The following is an 18,342-nucleotide window of genomic DNA, read 5'->3' as shown; positions in this document are numbered from 1 at the left end:
TCAAATCATCATGTAACCTCTCTAGCCAAATATTTACAGAGTCTATTTTCCACTGAATCCTCCTTACCTTGACCTCCACGACCTCTATTTCTCTCACCACTATCTTCTCTCAGTACTTCCTGGAATGCAATATTAAGCTCCTTGTTAAGCATAAAGTGGGTTTTATATCTAGATTTCTTATATATTGTGTATTGATAAAAACAACAATATTCAGATTTTCTGACAATGGCAAGCATAATTTGATGGTACAAATTTTGTTCTTCCTTTCTTCTCTGTTGCTGTCATTAACTCCACTAAATGGAAATGACTCAGGTGATAAGTTGGCTTCTTTGGCTGATGCTAGCAGGCCCCAAACATTGAGGGAGCTCAAAAAAGAAACTCAGGCTATCAAATGAAGGCATGAATTATCATGGAACACTGTTTCTTGCTATGTTCTTTTACAAGGTCACTGTCTACTTCTATGTATGTTTTCTTAACCAGCCCAGGCCACATGTTGAGATAAATTTCGACCATCAGTGCCTGGAGTTTACCATTGCATTCACAACAACTGTATTCAACCACAAACATAGCCACAAGTGATTGTCATCTGGGGAACCCCCAGTTGATACTCCCTCACATCATGCTAAGCTATATGACATTGATATGTAAAGCCAAGGAGCACACACAGACAAGGTATAATAATTTTTAACAATTTAAAACCAATGTATTAGCCATCTTAATCATCTCAGTAGGAAAACCACAAGCTAACACAGCAACAATTGAAAAACACAGATATGCCAAGAAATGGGTTACTAACTTTCCAGGAACTGAGATTCTTTTTTTCCAGATAGAGAGGCATCCCTCTCTAGAGTTTTCTCCAGACATGGGGTAGATCAGAATAGCCTACTATGCTTCTCCAGTTAATCTCTGGTTTCTACAGATGCAGCCATACAGATGCTTGTAAGAAATAAGTGCTATCTATGACATAGACTGTATTACCTGATTTTCACTACTTCATCTTTACGAGGCTGCTTTGCTGGCCTGAGGATGAGGAGTTCAGTCTTGATATGAATTGATGTGTCGTAGGTGGAAAAGGGCTCCCTTTATTGAGGACAAGAGGAGGGACAAATAGGGTGAGGCACAGGAAGGAGAGGAAACAGAGGACTGTGATCGAGAATTAAAATGAATATAAAAATTAAAATAAATATAAAAAGAAATGTCAACCTTAAGTCTTTTCTCTCAAAGAGTGTAAAACTTGTATTTAACATATGGAAGTCAAATCTCAACATGTCCTCCATTCAGCATAATCTACTTCCTTCCCAGGAACATGACTGTTTTCTAGTTGTTTGATGACCAGGATCAGTGACCTTTCTTTCCCTGGAGCAATGTCTTCCTTCCCCTTCCTCCTTCTTTCCATATGCACCAGATCCTTTCATACTCACATTGTGAAGGATATTGTGAGCTCTGACCACAAATTTTGGAGAAAAAAAATTCAGTCACCACATTCTTTAGGATAAAAGGAAGTGCATTCGCTATTGAGAAACTGTTCTTCTCCCAACTAGGAAAGTTCCCTTTTTACAAGCACATCCTCCTGATGAAGAGAAAAGGTAGTCTTGTCTGGGCAATTATTTGTAGCAATTCATATTTTAGTCTCAGAAGGTAAGTCAGTTAAGGAACCACCTGAATTATCCTCTAAAGATAAATGCCTCCCACCAGCTTCTGTAATGGCCTTGTACCTTGACAATTCTCCAGCTGAGTAAAAGAACCCCTGGGGTGCAGGTCTCTAGATATTACAGTGACTGTGGTCCAAGGAAATTACCAGGGCAACAGGAACCACCTGTACATACACCAAAATTAAGAAATGCTATAGATAACCAAAAAGTACTGCTTTGGTAATTGGGTAATCTCAGGGTTGAGACATGTGTTTGATATAATATTTGGGTGCAAGAAATCTCATAAAAAGACACTGAGCAAAATGTAAGCCAACATGGGTGAGCCATTTAGGTAGAGATAGCTCTAGAGAAAAAGAAAGTAGAAACAGATAAACTGAAGAGAAAAATCATTTCCTATTAGCACAGGCCAGCCAACTAATCTCTTGCTGTGTGAAAGGCTTCCTTCATCTCACCTGCCCTACCCTGACTAGGGAGAGATTGAACACTGCAAGAATTCCAACTTAGGTTTCAATCCAGGCTTCAAACTTTGGTTCAAGTCTCTATCCTCTGTGTGTGTGTTATTATCTGTAGCTTCCCTCCCTACCAGTAACCACAGAAAAAGATAGGAACGTTTAGGTCAGCTCTGCAGTTATTTGCAGTCTCTTGGGGTGGTTAATTTTGACTGTCTTCAATGCCATAAGGCAATGCTTTTCTGAGCAAAAGTGACATACACACACACAAACACACACACACACACACAAACTGCCAATATTTTACTGATGATAAACTATTTCAGAAAGTGTGTTTCCCAAAGTATTAAATCCCAGCTCATAGAAAAGTTCCCAGGTCCATCTGAACTCAGCCCCGTCACAGTCAATCACAGTACAGTGGGGTCAAGCAACCTCTTGTGTCTCGGGACTGAGGAGGAACACTCCCTGGATGACAAGGCTTTGCTTCCACAGTTGCAGTTCCTGTGCTAAGATATATGGACTCCACAGTTACTGATTGAGACAACAGAATTCTTTCCTTTTTTCCTTGCCTAATTACCCCAGCCATAGAAAACTTCTCCTCCTGTATCCATGCCAAACTAACATGCTTTTATATAGAAAAGGGAGTCTAAACTATGTATCCCACAGTGCCTTGTGCCTAATGAGTGTTGAGCTCACCATCCATTGAAGATGAGCTAACTCTTCTTATGGTTTTGTTGCTATGAAAACATGCCGTGACCTTGGAAGCACATAGAAAGGAAAAAGATTGAATAGGAGCTTGCTGCATTTGCAGAGGTTTAGTCCATGATTACCATGGAGGGAAACATGGCAGCAGGCAGGCAGAGATGGGGCTGGAGAGGAGCTGACAGTTCTAGATCTTGATCAGCCAGCTGCAGAGTCACCCTAGGCCTGCTTGAGCATATGAGAAGTCAAATCCCACTTTCCCAGTGACACACTTCCTCCAACAAGGCCATACCCCCTCCAACAAGGCCACACTACTCAACCTTGGCACCGCCAATGTGTCAAACATTCAAATACATGAACCTGTCTGGGCCATTCTTTTTCAAACCACCCCATTGATCTTGAGTACAATGGAATCATTTGGTTTGATCTTCTTTTGGCTAGTAACCTTACCACCATGGAAGAAACCATGAATTTGCCATGCTCTTTACTAACAATTTCATAAAAAGGTAAATGCCATGTGACTTATTGTTATTGTTGCATACAAGAATTTGGAGGCATTCATAAACTTCCTGCTGTCATTGAACTTTCTGGGTATCACCGGATTTTTACTAAACATGTGACTCTGAGAGACCAAAGAATTTTGGGTATGGGTTTAAAGTTAAAGCACAAGCCTGAAGGAAAGCCAGCCAGGTGCAGACAAGTCCGGCCACCTGGGGAAAGGAACAAGCTTCACTACATTCTTTTCCTCCCCACTAGAGATTCAATTGCTGGGAAACTGCCTATGCATTCCTTTCTGTAACCCAGATTCTGATGCCTCTAAAGGTTGACTTAAAGAGTTTTCCTTCATCATGGGTTGGCTCCTGTAACAAGAAGCAGGCATGTAGGCTTGATGTCAGAGAGTAATCCTTCTCAGTTGGTGGTGCCATTTGGGAAGAATTCAGAAATGCTGTCCTGCTGAAGTAACATGAGGTGGGCTTTGAGAGTTTACATCCCCACAGCATTTCCAGTTTCCTTCTCTGCTTCATGCCTCAAGAAGAAGATGTGAGTTCTTCAGCTGCCAGATCTGAAACTTGCTGTCACACCACTTTCATAGTGATCCCATATTCCTCTGGAACCATGAGCCAAGGGAAACTATTGTAAAAAGTTGCCTTAGACACTGTGTTTCCTCACAGAAACAGAAAAGGCAATACTGAATACCCACAAAAAATACCTGGGGCCTAGGTCCTCTCCATGCAGAGTTCTTGGTTGATTCATCAGTCTCTGCAGGCCCCCTGGGCCATGATTTTTTGGCTCTGTTGATCTCCTTGTGGATCTCCTGTCACCTCCAGGTCTTTCTCTCTCTGCCTTCTTTCATAAGATTCCCTGCAATCTGCCCAAAATTTGGCAATTAGTCTCAGCATCTGCTTTGATACCCTGCTGACTAGAGTCTTTCAGAGGACCCTATGGAGGGCTCCTGTTCTGTTCCCTGTCTTCTCCTATTTTCTATGTCTATCCTGTTTGCTCTTCTGAATGAAGATCAAGCCTCTTCCCTAGGATCCTTGTTGTTTACCTTCTTTAGGAATCTGTGTTTTAGTATTTTTATCCCATATCATATGTCTAATATCCACTTATAAGTAAGTATATACCTTGGTGTCTTTCTGCTTCTAGGTTACCTGATTTAGGATCATCTTTTCTTGTGCCCTCCATATGCCTGAAAATTTCATGATTTTCTCATTTTTAATGGCTGAGTAATATTCCATTGTGGAAATGTACCACAATTTCTTCATCCATTCCTCTGTTGATGGACAACCAAGGTATTTCAAGAAACTTGCTATTATGAATAAAGCTGCAATGAATATAGTTGAACAAAATGTCCTTGTTGTATGGTTGAGCATCTTTCAAATATATACCCAGGAATGGTCTAGCTGGATCTTGAGGTAGCACTATTGCTAATTTTCTGGGAAAATGCCAAAGAGGTTGTACATGTTTACATTCCTGCCAGCTATGTCAGAGAGTTCTCCTTTCTCCACATCCTCTTTAGCATGTGTTCTCACTTGAGTTTTTAAACTTAGTCATTCTGATGGGTGTAAGGTGGAATCTCAGGATTGTTTTGATTTGCATTTCCTTGATGACTAAGAATGTTGAGCATGTCTTTAAGTGATTCCCTGCCATTTGATAGTCCTCTGTTAGAATTCTCTGAGTAGCTCTGTACCCCATTTTAAAAACTGCTTTGCTGTTGTTTAAATTCTTGAGTTCTTTATATATTATGGATATTATCCGTCTATCAAATATAGGTTGTGTTTAGCTTGTCATTTTGTTCTGATGACAGTATCCTTTGCTTTACATGAGATTTTCAGTTTCATGAAGTCCCATTTGTTTACTGTTGCTCTAAGAGTCTGTGCTGTTGGTGTTCTGTTCAGGGAGTTGTCTCCTTTGCCAATGAGTTCAAGGCTCTTCCCTAACTTTTCTTTTAAGAGACTTAGTGTGTCTACTTTTATGTTGAGGACTTTCATCCAGGTGAACTATAGTTTTGTGTAGGGTGAAAAGTACAGATGTATTTGCATTCTTCTACATGTAGACATCCAGCTAGACCAGCACCAATTCTTGAAGATGCTATCTTTTTTCCATTGTAGGGTATTGTTTTCTTTGTCAAAAATCAAGAATCTGTAGGCATGTATGTGGAGAGCCGAGACTCAGACGCCACTAGGTGGTGCTGACATCTCCAGGGCGCATGCGCAGATTGCGTAAGCACACTAAAGATTGTGTAAGCACGCTAAGAATTGCGTAAGCACGCCGGGTAAGAATGAGCAGCCAATCAGGGTATTGACACGTCACAAGCCCGCTAAGCATGATGGGCCCAAGTCATCAGGCGGGGTAATAGTGAGCAGCCAGTCAGGGTATTCACACATCACTCAGGTGCGATCCGGGCTTATATAAACAGCGCCACATCGGGGGCTCTCTCTCTCTCCTCTACTTTCATCGGGTGGCTAATAAAGATTTTGTTGCGGAAGAATTCCTGTGGTCGCTTGCGTTTCTGCCGGCGAAACGCTCACGCGGCTCCCAACATCTGGTGCTGAAACCTGGGAGCAGTGCTGGGTAAGGAGGGCCCCCGTTAGTGGGGAGGAATTCAGAACCGCAACATTAAGGTTTGTCCTGGAAGACATGTTTGATCTTGACTTATCCCGTTTCTCATTTCGGCTAGCAGAAGCCCTTATGGCCTTCTCTGCTGTGATAGCCGCCATAGCTTTCCTTTTTTTTGGTCTCGTGCAAACTCAAGGGCTGCCTCGGAAGAAAAAGGAGTAGCAAAAGGTTAAGGATAGGGGGGATGCGAGACGACATGCCAGAATCAGGACGTGAGACGAGGTTAGTGGCCCCAATGGATAGAGATAGGGATGTCTCTAAGAAAAAAAGACCCTTCTGTGGACGTTAAAGCCACGGAAGAGAGAGGTCAGGGAAAGAACGCCCTGGTAAAAAGAGATAAAAGGAAAAGAAAAAAACCAATAAAAAGGCCTCTTTATCCAATAAGATTAAAATTCCTGCTAAATGCCTGGGCACAGCCATCTTGGCTTTCATCAGAGGCTTCCACGTGGCTGGCAACTGGGCGCAGCCATCTTGGCTTTGGGAAGAATGGGCGGGACCTTAGGGTGTATCAGAGGTTTCCATGTGGCCGGCGCCATCTTTAGTTCAGACAAGGAGGCCCCGCCCCACGTGGCCGGCGCCATCTTTGATTCGGGCTAAGAGGCCCTGCCTCCCATGTGCTCTCCATATAATTCATTTAAAAGACTGGTGATTGTTCATTACAAAATGTTTTTTATGCTCTTTTAAGAAAAAAATTCTAGCTAATAGGTTTAATATGGCTAAAATAATTTTTACAGTTTAAAATTGTTCTGTTAAGCAGTTAATTTTAAAGCTTGTTTAATCACTAAAAAATTTTGGTTGTGGGGGATTATAGATGCTCCACAGTGTTTACTATATCAACAACACCTAGTGGCTATACTTGGTGTTGTCAGTCGCATTTCCAGCTGAGTTCAGTTGCATGTGGCCAGCCGCCATACTGGTCCGGAGATAAAGAGCATAAAACTATAAGTTTGCCACCATGTTGTTCAGGTACTGTTCAATTTTATTTAAAGATTCCTTCTACTGAATTAAAGCCCCTATTTGATATTTTGGAAGGGGATGTTCATATTTCTTCACCCAGAGCCTTAACACCGGCTGCAAGCCACGCCCTGCGAGTGGTACAAAACGCTTTACAGGATGCCCAATTAAAACGTGTAGATGAAACTAAGGCCTTTGACCTGTGTGTCATTAAAACTAAACATTTACCAACTGCTGTATTATGGCAAGATGGACCCTTAGTGTGGGTTCATCCCAATGCTTCTCCTACAAAAATTATTAAATGGTATCCGGATGCCGTCGCTCAACTTGCACTTCGTGGGTTAAAAACAGCCATTACATACTTTGGAAAGGAGCCAAAGTCTTTAATAGTGCCTTATACAGCTCACCAAGTTCAGGTATTAACTGCTACCTCTGATATTTGGGCGGTTCTGGTTACCTCTTTTAGTGGTTCAATTGATAATCATTATCCAAAACATCCTATTTTGCAATTTGCTTTAACTCAGGAGGTAGTCTTCCCGCATGTAACGTCCCTTCCACCCCACTGCCCTAGACAGGAGAGAAACAGGTTAGTACAAACAAGGAGCTTGTATCTCTATAGCTACTAAATGCTGGTTAGGGTCATTGACTTCTTTAGGGCATTACCAGTCTCTGTTATCTGGATTCTAGAAGTCCACTCAAACAGCAAATGGAACTATTATATTAAAACTGTTTCATTTATTCATTTCTAAAACTCTACCTCCCTTCCAAACCTTATTCCTGCCAACACCCCAGCTAGGTAAAAGAATAAAAGCTAGAAGGGAAAGAGATATAGGTCTCTGTAATCTGCTCTGTGAGGTTTAGGGTGGCCAGGTTCTTTGGGGCAATGCCTGTTAGTCACCAGGATATCCAGCAGTCCAACAAACCAGTAGTGACAAACAGATAAGCATTGTGGGTAAACAGCATCAGGAAGAGCAGCAGCTTCTTCCTTCTTCAAAGACCCCAAGCCCTCTCATGGCTCTGCATGTGTACCTTCTCCAGAAGACTCAGAAATAACTATGTGCAGGTGGCAAAACCACAGGCCTCCTAGAGACAATCATAAATAACAGCTGTGGACAACCTGAAGCAGCCTCGTGCTCCACACTTGGGGTTAAAAGAAAAACACATTCACATAACATGAGTGGGATTTTAAAGAAACAAATATTCTGAATACAATTACTTATATTATAATTTGATATGTTCTCTCTCTTTCAGTTAGTTTGATTAGAGTGTTTCCATCTTGTTGATTTTCTCAAAAACCCAAACCTTTATTTTTTGGATTCTTTATCATCTCTTTATATTTTTTTTCTGCTCTCAGTTTGATAATTTCTTGATCTCTATTCCTTTTGTGTGCCTACATATTTTTTTTCTAGACATTTCAGGTCTGCTGTTAAATGGATGGTACGAATGTTCTCCAGTATCTTCATGTAGGCACTTTGTGCTATGAAGTTTCCTCTTAGTATCACTTTTCATTCCTCATTATTTTCCTTGAGTTTGCATGTGATATGTATTTATTTTCTATGAATTTTATGCTTTTCAAATGTTTTATTTCTGTTTGAAACCTTTTTTTTTTTTTCACTTGGTCAAAGGTTATTTACTTCCCATGAGTTTGTAAGCTTTGTGTACTTTCTGATGTTATATGTAGCCAGCCTTAAACCAGGGTGGTCTGATAGGATACAGGATGTTATTTCAATGTGCTCTAAAAACTTACATTGTGTCTGAGTATGTGGTCAATTATAGAGGATGTTTCATGTAATGATGAGAAGATATATTCCTTTATGTTTCTGCAAAAAGTTTTGTAGTTTTCAGATAGTTAGTCCCTGCTGTGGTGATATAGCTGAGCTCAGGTGGTGACATATTACCTGACTATTCTTGAATCTATACCTATACTGGTGCTAGGTACCTGGGTTTGGGGCAATTATAGGACTAAGTACTGATCTAATGTGTGGGAGTTTTGTTCTTGGGGTTCTGTTAGCACTCTGAAGTTTCAGAAAGTGTGTTGGATGAGTGTTGCTATTTTAATGACCTGCTTGGCTAGTGTATTCATGGTGTTATGTTTACTGGATGGTATGGAGAGAAAAGAGCCACATGTGTTCAGTTGGAGCACTAGGGAAGATTCTTAGAATTGGGTTTGTAGTAACAACGATATTGGGGAAGATCCCCAGTATACCGCTTTAGTCTCCATGCAAGCATGGCCTAGCATATGCTATTGTACTGATCCAAATCCACACTTATGTTTTAATATTTGCCAGAGAGTATATTCTTTGTCTCAGGATGTCATGTATTCATGACATTAATACTGCCTAAGAATTGTGAGTCATTGGATTGCTGGTGTGTGACATTCTTCCTACCTGTTGTGTTTGTTTTGAATATTTAAATGAAGTAACATCAGTAGTATTTTGCCTGTATGTGTGACTATGCACCTCTTGTGTACCTGGTCCTCACAATAGTAAGACGATGGCCTCAGAACTTCAGAATTTCGAGTAATGGGTAGTTGTGATCCTCCAAATAAGCACTGGCAATTGAGCCCACTTATATCCAGACCAAGAGCTTTTCATTGCTGATCCACCTCAGTTGCCTTATGTTGCTTATTAATGAACAACTATTCCAGTACTAATGTTTTCACCTGTGCATTTGTACCTGTTTGAACACTCATTCCCTTGTAGTAAGTTCTCATTCATATTGGAGTTTAAACTGGGACACTTCAGCTTTCTGGAAGATAGATACAGAACTGTATTGAGTATATAATTCTTTGTAGGAACTTCAGAAATACCATGGAGTTCTTTGAATCTTTCTTAATTGAATGATTTTTGCAGCAGATAAAGGCCTTAACTTTACCTCATCTGGATGTCATGAAATTTGTTTTGGAGGCCAGACAGGCTTGCAGCACAATGAAATACACATACCTCTGCTTCCTGACTACTGGAATTTAAGTCATGAGCCAATACATCCTGCTTGTCCATAATTATTGTAGTTAGTAATTGTGCATACAATTTCTCTCATCTGCGGTCTGTACTGTTAATCAACATCCATGACTTGCTTACTTTATGTCTGTTAATTGACATTTTTCTTGTAGGGCTAAATTATATTTAAACGGTGCCTAATGAGATGAACCTCCTCATTTAGTTTATTTCTAAAATGACCAGGTGAGTACATCAGAACTTCTCTGTCAGGAGATAAGTCCGGGAAGAACCAAAACCAGAATTATATGAATATATTGTCAATTTAGTATACTTTTACATTGTTGCCACTATTGTGCTTTCACTTATACCCATATTTGGAATAATTTAGAATTCTATCACCTATGATGATGTGAATGTGTACTTCACTCGGGAAGAGTGGGCCTTGCTGGATCCTTCCCAGAAGAGTCTCTACAAAGATGTGATGATAGAGACCTACAAGCACCTTACAGCCATAGGTAAGACAGTGAATTTTCTTTGACTATTAAGGTAAAGTGGACATCTGTTGTTGATTTTTCTCAATGATGCTCTTATGTAATTTCAGTTGGAAAGAGGAAGAGTAAATCAATCATGTTTCTAAAATTCACTGAAAAGAGAAAGTTAAATTTTCCCTAATTTTCAATAAAATATCAACTCTTTCTGGTATATATTTTAGGCTACAATTGGGAAGACCAGAATATTGAAGAACAGTGTCAAAGTTCGAGAAGTTATGTAAAGTAATTATCTCATGGAAGCTGATATAAATTAGCCTGTGAAAAATTTTCAATGTGTCCCAGGAGTTTTAAAGAAAAGCAATAGTGTAAAGATCCAATATTCTAGAGTATTGAGGAATATTAAATTCTCCCAAACTCATGTTCCTCAATGTAAGCTATGTTATTTTGTTTTCAAGGCAGCTTGATAAGAATCAAGACAGTGAAACCTTTGCTAAACAGATATTACTGTAAAAAGGACTTTTATTCAAGCTAGGAATCATGGTCTCCAAAGATTACTGCCCCTCTGTGTGCTACCCTAGGCCTGGGCAGGGCAGATTCTAGGTTCCATATAACCTACCTTAGGCCTAGGAGTTTTTTGGCTTCTGAGAATTACTGCTTAATAGACACACCCTATCTTGTTCTTTCTGATCTCATAGATGGCTGATTCATTTCAGCTTTTCTGGCTCAAACTCCTCTCCTAGCTTCTTTATTAAATCTGGCTTTTCTGCTGTCACCTAATTGCTTTGTATAGTCTCAAACTAACTCCATCTGTCTTTTCTAATCTTCAGGCTCTATTTTATTCTCTGGCTCATTTGATCTTGACCTCAGTTCTTTCCTTCCAACCTGTCTTTCTATTACTATCCCAGTAAAACTCCCTCCTCTCTCCATGTAGTACCCCTTAAGAATCTCATTTCCATTCTTGTCTTGTGAGAGATGCATGTATCCTATTCTGCCAAATATCTTTCTTATTGTGTCGGCTTTTCTGCCACTACTTTTTCTTCTAACTGATTTAGTGTGTCTGGTTTTATGTTGATATCTTTGATGTACTTGGACTTTTGTTTTTTGTAGAGTGAGTAGTATGGATCTATTTGCATTTTCCTGCAGGTAGATATCCAGTGAGACCAGCACCATTTGTTGAAGGTGCTGGTCTTTTTTACATTGTATGCTTTTGGACTCTTTGTCAAAAATCAAGTGACTGGAGGTGTGTGGGTATTTTTCTGAGTCTTCCATTTGGTTACATTGATCGATTATTCTGATCTTATGCCAATACCATGTAGTTTTTATTACTATGGCTGTGTTGTATAGCATGAGATCAAGGATGGTGATACTTACAGATGAACTGTTGTTGTATAGGATCATTTGGGCAATTTTGGTTTTTTTCTTTTTCCATATGTAGTTGAGAATTATTTTTTGCAGGTCTTCAAAGATTGATGTTGCTATTTTGAAGGGAAATGCTTTGAATCTGTAGATTGCTTTTAGCAGGATGTCCATTTTCAGTATGTTAATCCTATGCATCCATGAGCATGGAAGGTCTTTCCATCTTCTGATATCCTTTTCAATTTATTTCTTCAGGAACTTGTAGTTGTTTTTCTTTTCAAAGTGGTCTTTCACTTGCTTGGTTAGAGTCATACCAAGGTACTTCATGTCATTAGTAAATGGTGGTGTTTCCCTAATTTCTTTCTCAGCCCTTTTGTCTTTGGTATACAGTAGGGCTTCTGATTATTTTAACTTAACTTTGTATTCAGCCACTTTGCTGAAGGAGTTCTCTGGTTGAATTTTTGGGGTCACTCATGTGTACTATCATATCATCTGTGATTAGCAATACTTTAACTTCTTCCCTTCTTATTTGTATCCTCTTCTCTCCTTTAGTTTTCTTATTGCTCTGGCTAGGACTTCAAGTACAGTGTTGAACAGGTATGGAGTGGGTAACCTTGCCTTGTTCCTGTTTTCAGTAGGATTGATTGGAGTTTCTCTGCTTTTATTTTGATGTTGGCTCTAGGCCTGCTGTATATTGTCTTCACTATGTTTAGGTATGTGCCTGTATTCCTGATCTCTCCAAGAGTTTAAATTTGAATGGGTGTTGGATTTTTGTCAAATGCTTTTTCAGCATCTAAGGAGATGATGAGGTGGTTTTTCTCATCCAGTTCGTTTATATGTGAATTTCATTGATGGATTTCCATATATTGAACCACCCTCCATGCCTGGGATAAAGCCTATTACGTCTTGGTGTATGATATATTTTATGTGTTCTTGGATTTGGCTTGAAATTTTTGATTATTTTTGCATCAATGTTCAGGAGAGATAGGGCTGAAATTCCCTTGTTTTGGTTGCATCTTTGAGTGTTTTAGGGATCAAGGTGACTGTGGCTTCATAGAATGAGTTTGGTAATGTTCTTTCTGTTTCTATTTTGTGGAATAGTTTGAAGAGAAATGGAGTGAACTCTTCTTTGAAGGTCTGGTAGAATTCTTTGCTGAAACCATCTGGTCCTTGGCATTTTTTGGAAGGGAGACTTTTGATGACTGCTTCTATTTCCTAGGGGATATAGGACTATTCAATCTATTACCTTATCTTGACTTAATTTTGGTAAATGGAATCTACAAGAAAAGTGTCCATTTTATTTAGATTTTCAAATTTTGTGGTGTATATACTTTTGTAGTAAGACCTAATGATTGTTTGGATGTCCTCAGTGTCTCTTATTATGTCCTCCCTTTCATTTATGATTTTGTTAATTTGTATAGTTTCTCTCTGCCTTTTAGTTAGTTAGATAAGGGTTTACCTCTTTTGTTGATTTTCTCATATATCCAGATCTTGGTTTCTTTGATTCTTTGAATTGTTTTTTGGAGAGCTGATTCCATTGATGTTGATAAACAATAGTGACCAATGAATGTTAGTTTCTCTTCTTGTGGAGTTGGGGGTGTTACTGTGCTCTTTTGCATGTATTCTTTTAATTTTTTGTTGTGCAGTTATCTATATCATATGTTTTCTTTTGTGTAGTTCTTTTCATTGGATTGGTGTTTTCCTTCTAGCATCTCCTGTAAGGCTGGGTTGCTGTGTAGCTATGTTTAAGTTTAGTTTGTCATGGAATATTTTCTTTTCTCCATCTATTTTGATCAAAAGCCTCATTGGGTATAGTAGTGGAGGCTGGTATTTGTGATCCCTTCAATTATGCGTGACATCTGTCCAGGCCATACTGGCTCTCTTAGTTTCTGTTGAGAAGTTTAGTGTGATTCTGATAGGTTTCCTTTTTTTTTGTTACTTGGCCTTTTTCCCTTTCTGCTCTTAATGTCTTTTCTTCCTACCATTTACCTGCATATATCATGATTTTCTTGTTTCTTATTGCTGAGTAATATTCCATTGTGTAGGTATACCACAATTTGTGCTTCCCTTCCTCCACTGAGGGGCATCTGGGCTGTTTCCAGCTTCTGGCTATTACAAATAAGGCTGCTACAAAAATTGTTTAGCAAATGTCCTTATTGTATACTTGAGCCTCATTTGAATATATGCCTAAGAGTGGTATATCTGGATCTTGAGGAAGTGCTATTTCTAGTTGTCTGAGAAAGTGCCAGATTGCTCTCCAGAGTGGTTGTAGAAGTTTACATTCCCACCAGCAGTAGAGGCGGGTTCCCCTTTCTCCACAACCTCTCCAGCATGTGTTGTCTCTTGAGTTTTTGATCTTAGCCACTCTGATACGTGTAAGGTGAAATTGTAGGGTCTTTTTCATATGCATTTCCTTAAAGGCTAGTGAGGATTAACTTTTTTAAGTATTTCTCTGCCATTCAATATTCCTCTATTCAGAATTCTCTGTTTAGTTCTGTACTCCATTTTTTAAGTGGATTACTTGATTTTTTGCTAACTATATAAAGAACTAACTTCCTTAGTTCTTTATATAGATTTTGTCCTTCCATGTTGAGAACACTGTCCCAAGAATACCAATGTTGTCCACAGTGGGTGTGTGGGTGGGAGGGATCTGATGTCTGGCTGCTAGAGTAGAGAGACCCTGGATGTGGGGCTCTGCAGGCACTCATTTGAAGGCATACCCATTCTCTCTTTGGTCTAATGAGAGAACACAGGGTTTCCCCCTGTTTTCTACTCCCAGATGTGTCCCTGCTGGGGCAAATGTGGGTGTAGGAGATCTATCAGCTCAGTGGTGCTGCAGCTGCAAAACTTGGAAGATGGTAAAACAGTCCACTGGGAGTCCAGCCACAGCTGCAGAAGTGGGAGGCAGGTACAGATGTCTGATGGGAAGCCTTGTGGAGACCCTACACCAGTCTGCAGTGCTGGGTGGCCTGTACATCCAGCTGCCCTCCACTTAGGGTCTGAGAACCTGGTACATTCACTTGCTGGGAGGCTCTGAAAGGCCAATACAGTTGCTTGTAGACCTGGGACATGGAAGGCTGGTATAGCCAGCAACTGCCACTGAGGACTTAGGAGGCCTGCCCCTGCTGACTTAGTCAGGAAGCAGGGAGTGCTCTGCTAGGAGCTGCAGGGCACAGTGGGCTGCCTCGGCTAAGGAGAAGGGAGACCTGAGAAGGGAAAGTGCAGAGGGATCGATTGTTCCCACTCTCAGTCCCCAGAGGAGTCCTTGGATGACATGGAACTAAATGGTCTCAGCTCATGTGTTGTCCCCTCTTACCAAGGAAGCTGCAATGTAGATGTTCTGGCTTCAGCTGCCCCTCCACTTACCAATTTCAGAGTTTCAGATCCTTGGCCTCTCAGATATGATGTACGCTGGTTGCCACCATCTTGGATCCCCCATTGTTCTTTTTTAAATAACTATTTTTGTCAAGTGTGATACAACTCACGTGGGCATACGGACATGGAAAATGGAAACATACCTCTCTTTCCCAGAACAAGTAGAAGATATGTAGTAGTCCTTATTTTGTGCAGACTTTCTGAATGTGGTGCCAGTTTATATTTAATTTATTGATCATTATTCAGTACTGAAGTATTAATTAAAATGTTAAAGAGTGTTCATTGTCTCCCCAAAAGCAGTTATTATATTGTAGGTCTCTATCATTACATCTGTGTAGAGGTTCTTTTCAGAAGGATTCACAAAAGTTCAGTTTTCCTGAGCAGGCTTTTTCCAGATGAACATCATCACAGCCTATTGCATTGTAAACCTCATTATACTTATGTACAATAGAACGCATGATAGTGACAACACTATAAATTAATATTTGTTCATGTGTTCATCCATTCATTATTAATAACAAATGAATCATAAACCTGTATCACATTCAGAAAGTTTAGTCAAAGCATGAGACTATTAATAAATTCAACTAATATAATTAGTTTTCCAACCTCATTGGAAATATAACCAATGAAATCACATTCCAAAAAATTCTTATGATTCCTGGCCCTATGGAAATTGTTGTGTTCATTCTGGTTCAATTTACAAATTCAGTGTGGTTATGAATATAGGAAAATTTATGAATGCATTCACTCTGTTAAAGCTGAGTCCTCCTAGGTCCTTTTAAATATGTGAAAAACCACATATAGAAAAATGATGCTATAAGTTTCTTACCATCAAAGGTATCTTGGAAGGTACAAAACACCCATAGTCAAGGGGGAAACTATGAATGTAAACAAAGTGATAAAAGTTTAAGATGTAACTTCATTTTACAATGAGACCAAATTGCAAACTTAATTTACACCGATAAAAAGATTCATCAGTGTCATGAACATGCTAAAGCTTACATGTATACTTATGATCTTTGCAGGAATGAAAGAACACCTATATATGAAAATCCCTATGAATGTAACCACTGGGGTAAAGCCTTCACACATCCCACTGATCTATCGAGGCATAAAAGGAATCACACTGGAGAGAAACTCTACAAATATAATCAATGTGGTAAAGGCTTTTCACAACACAGTCAACTCCACCTACATAGAAAAACACATGATGGAGAGAAACCCTATGAATGTAATGAGGGTGAGAAAGTCTTTTCCCAACATGGAAATCTCCAAATTCATAAAAGAACACAAACAGGAGAGAAACCATACCAATGTAATCAAAGTGATAAAGCCTTTGTATATTGCAGTGATCTCCAAAAGCATGAAAGAACTCATACGGGACAGCAGTCCTGTGACTATAATCATTGTTGTCAAGCCTTTTCACAACATCGTAGTCTCCAAATGCATAAAAGAACACATACTAGAGAGAAACTTTATGAATGTAACCAAAGTAGTAATGACTTTTCATGCCCCAGTAGTCTCCAAAAGTATAAAAGAACACATACTGGAGAGAAACCCTACAAATGTAAAGAGTGTGGTAAAGCCTTTTCACACCACAGTAATCTCCAGGTGCATAAAAGAACACATACTGGAGAGAAACCCTACAAATATAGTCAGTGCGGGAAAGCCATTTCAAACACTAATATTCTCCAGGTGCACAAACGAACACTGGAGAATACTGGAGAGAAACCCTACAGATGTAATCAGTGTGGTAAAGCCTTTTCCCAATCCAGTGGTCTCCATGTGCATAAAAGAACACATACTGGAGAGAAACCCTACAAATGTAATCAGTGTGGGAAAGCCTTTTCACAACCCAGTAGTCTCGAAAAGCATAAAAGAACACATACTGGAGAGAAACCTTACAAATGTAATGAGTGTGGTAAAGCCTTTTCACACCCTAGTACTCTCCATGTGCATAAAAGAACACATACTGGAGAGAAATCCTATGAATGTAATCAGTGTGGGAAAGCCTTTTCACACTACAGTAATCTCCAGGTGCATAAAAGAACACATACTGGAGAGAAACCCTACAAATGTAATCAGTGTGGTAAAGCCTTTTCACAACACAGACATCTCCAAGAGCATAAAAGAACACATACTGGAGAGAAACCCTATGAATATAATCAATGTGGTAAAGCATTTTCATGTTGGAACAGTCTCCAGAGGCATAAAAGAACACATACTGGAGAGAAACCCTATGAATGTAATCAGTGTGGTAAAGCCTTTTCAGAAACCAGTAATCTCAAAGTACATAATAGAACACATAGTGGAGAGAAACCCTACAAATGTAATCAGTGTGGGAAAGCCTTTTCACTATACAATAGGCTCCAAGTGCACAAAAGAACACATACTGGAGAGAAACCCTACGAATGTAATCAATGTGATACAGCCTTTGCAAGTTGTAGTGGTCTCCAGAGGCATAAAAGAATTCATACTTCAGAGAAACCCTAAGAATGTACTCAATGTGGTAAAGCATTTGAATATTGCTGTAATCTCCAAAAGCATGAGAGATTTCATACTGGAGTGAAACTTTCTGAATATTACCAGTAAAGCCTTTGCATGCCACATTTTTTTTTCAAAGCCAGGAATAAAATCATACTAGAGAGAAAACCTTATGAATGTATTTAGTATGATAAAAATCTTTGTTCATTTCTATAGGCTTCACTTTCATGAATGATTGATACTGAAGAGAAAGCTGATGAATGTGGTATAATTAGCAATTGACTGCATCTCACTACATAGCATGATGTGATATGAATATGAATATATAATTTGATGTTCCATGATTCTGTATGTTTCTGCTAATTATCCGTTTGTCATTTCATCTTGAAGTACTATGTTCTATAGGAAATATATAAAAGGTTCTAGATAATGTAACAGCAAGGATAGTTACTTAAAAAGAACCACTTCTGGTGTGTGTGTGTGTGTGTAAGGTTCATGGGGTTTGAGGCCATGGCAGATATGTACAGAGTGGGAGACAACTTTGTCCCATCTCCTTTGGCCATCTAAATATGATGATTGAGGTCTGGTTGCCTGCTTTAGAAAACCTGAGGACAAGCTGCCTCCTACTATATTCTCTGTATCTACTCAGCTATGGTGAGTCAATTCTCCAGTTCTTCCCCTCTTCTTTTGTCTTCTCAGACATGTGTACTTGTCAGTCAGAATACCAAGCAGGCCACCACTTTGTGGTCTCAAATAGGAGTTTAAATCTCCTCAGTCCCCACTCTGTCATCCCTGTAATCTCTCTGCCTAGCAGGAA

At 39.5% G+C, this 18,342-nt stretch overlaps 1 protein-coding gene across 1 annotated transcript; it reads left to right on the top strand.

Annotated features, from left to right (window-relative positions):
• The first annotated feature begins 6,107 nt into the window (after positions 1-6,107).
• On the top strand, positions 6,108-17,534 carry LOC132651036 (zinc finger protein 431-like). The gene is made up of 3 exons (XM_060376346.1): positions 6,108-6,145; positions 16,067-16,389; positions 16,459-17,534. Exons 1-3 carry the CDS (start codon positions 6,108-6,110, stop codon positions 17,532-17,534), a joined length of 1,437 nt encoding a protein of 478 aa, XP_060232329.1.
• The last annotated feature ends 808 nt before the right edge of the window (positions 17,535-18,342 follow it).

This window comes from Meriones unguiculatus, assembly GCF_030254825.1.
Source record: "Meriones unguiculatus strain TT.TT164.6M chromosome 13 unlocalized genomic scaffold, Bangor_MerUng_6.1 Chr13_unordered_Scaffold_39, whole genome shotgun sequence".
Classification (NCBI taxonomy): Eukaryota; Metazoa; Chordata; class Mammalia; order Rodentia; family Muridae; genus Meriones; species Meriones unguiculatus.
Note: the sequence above shows the minus strand (reverse complement) of the source record. Positions and strands in the feature narration are given on the sequence as shown.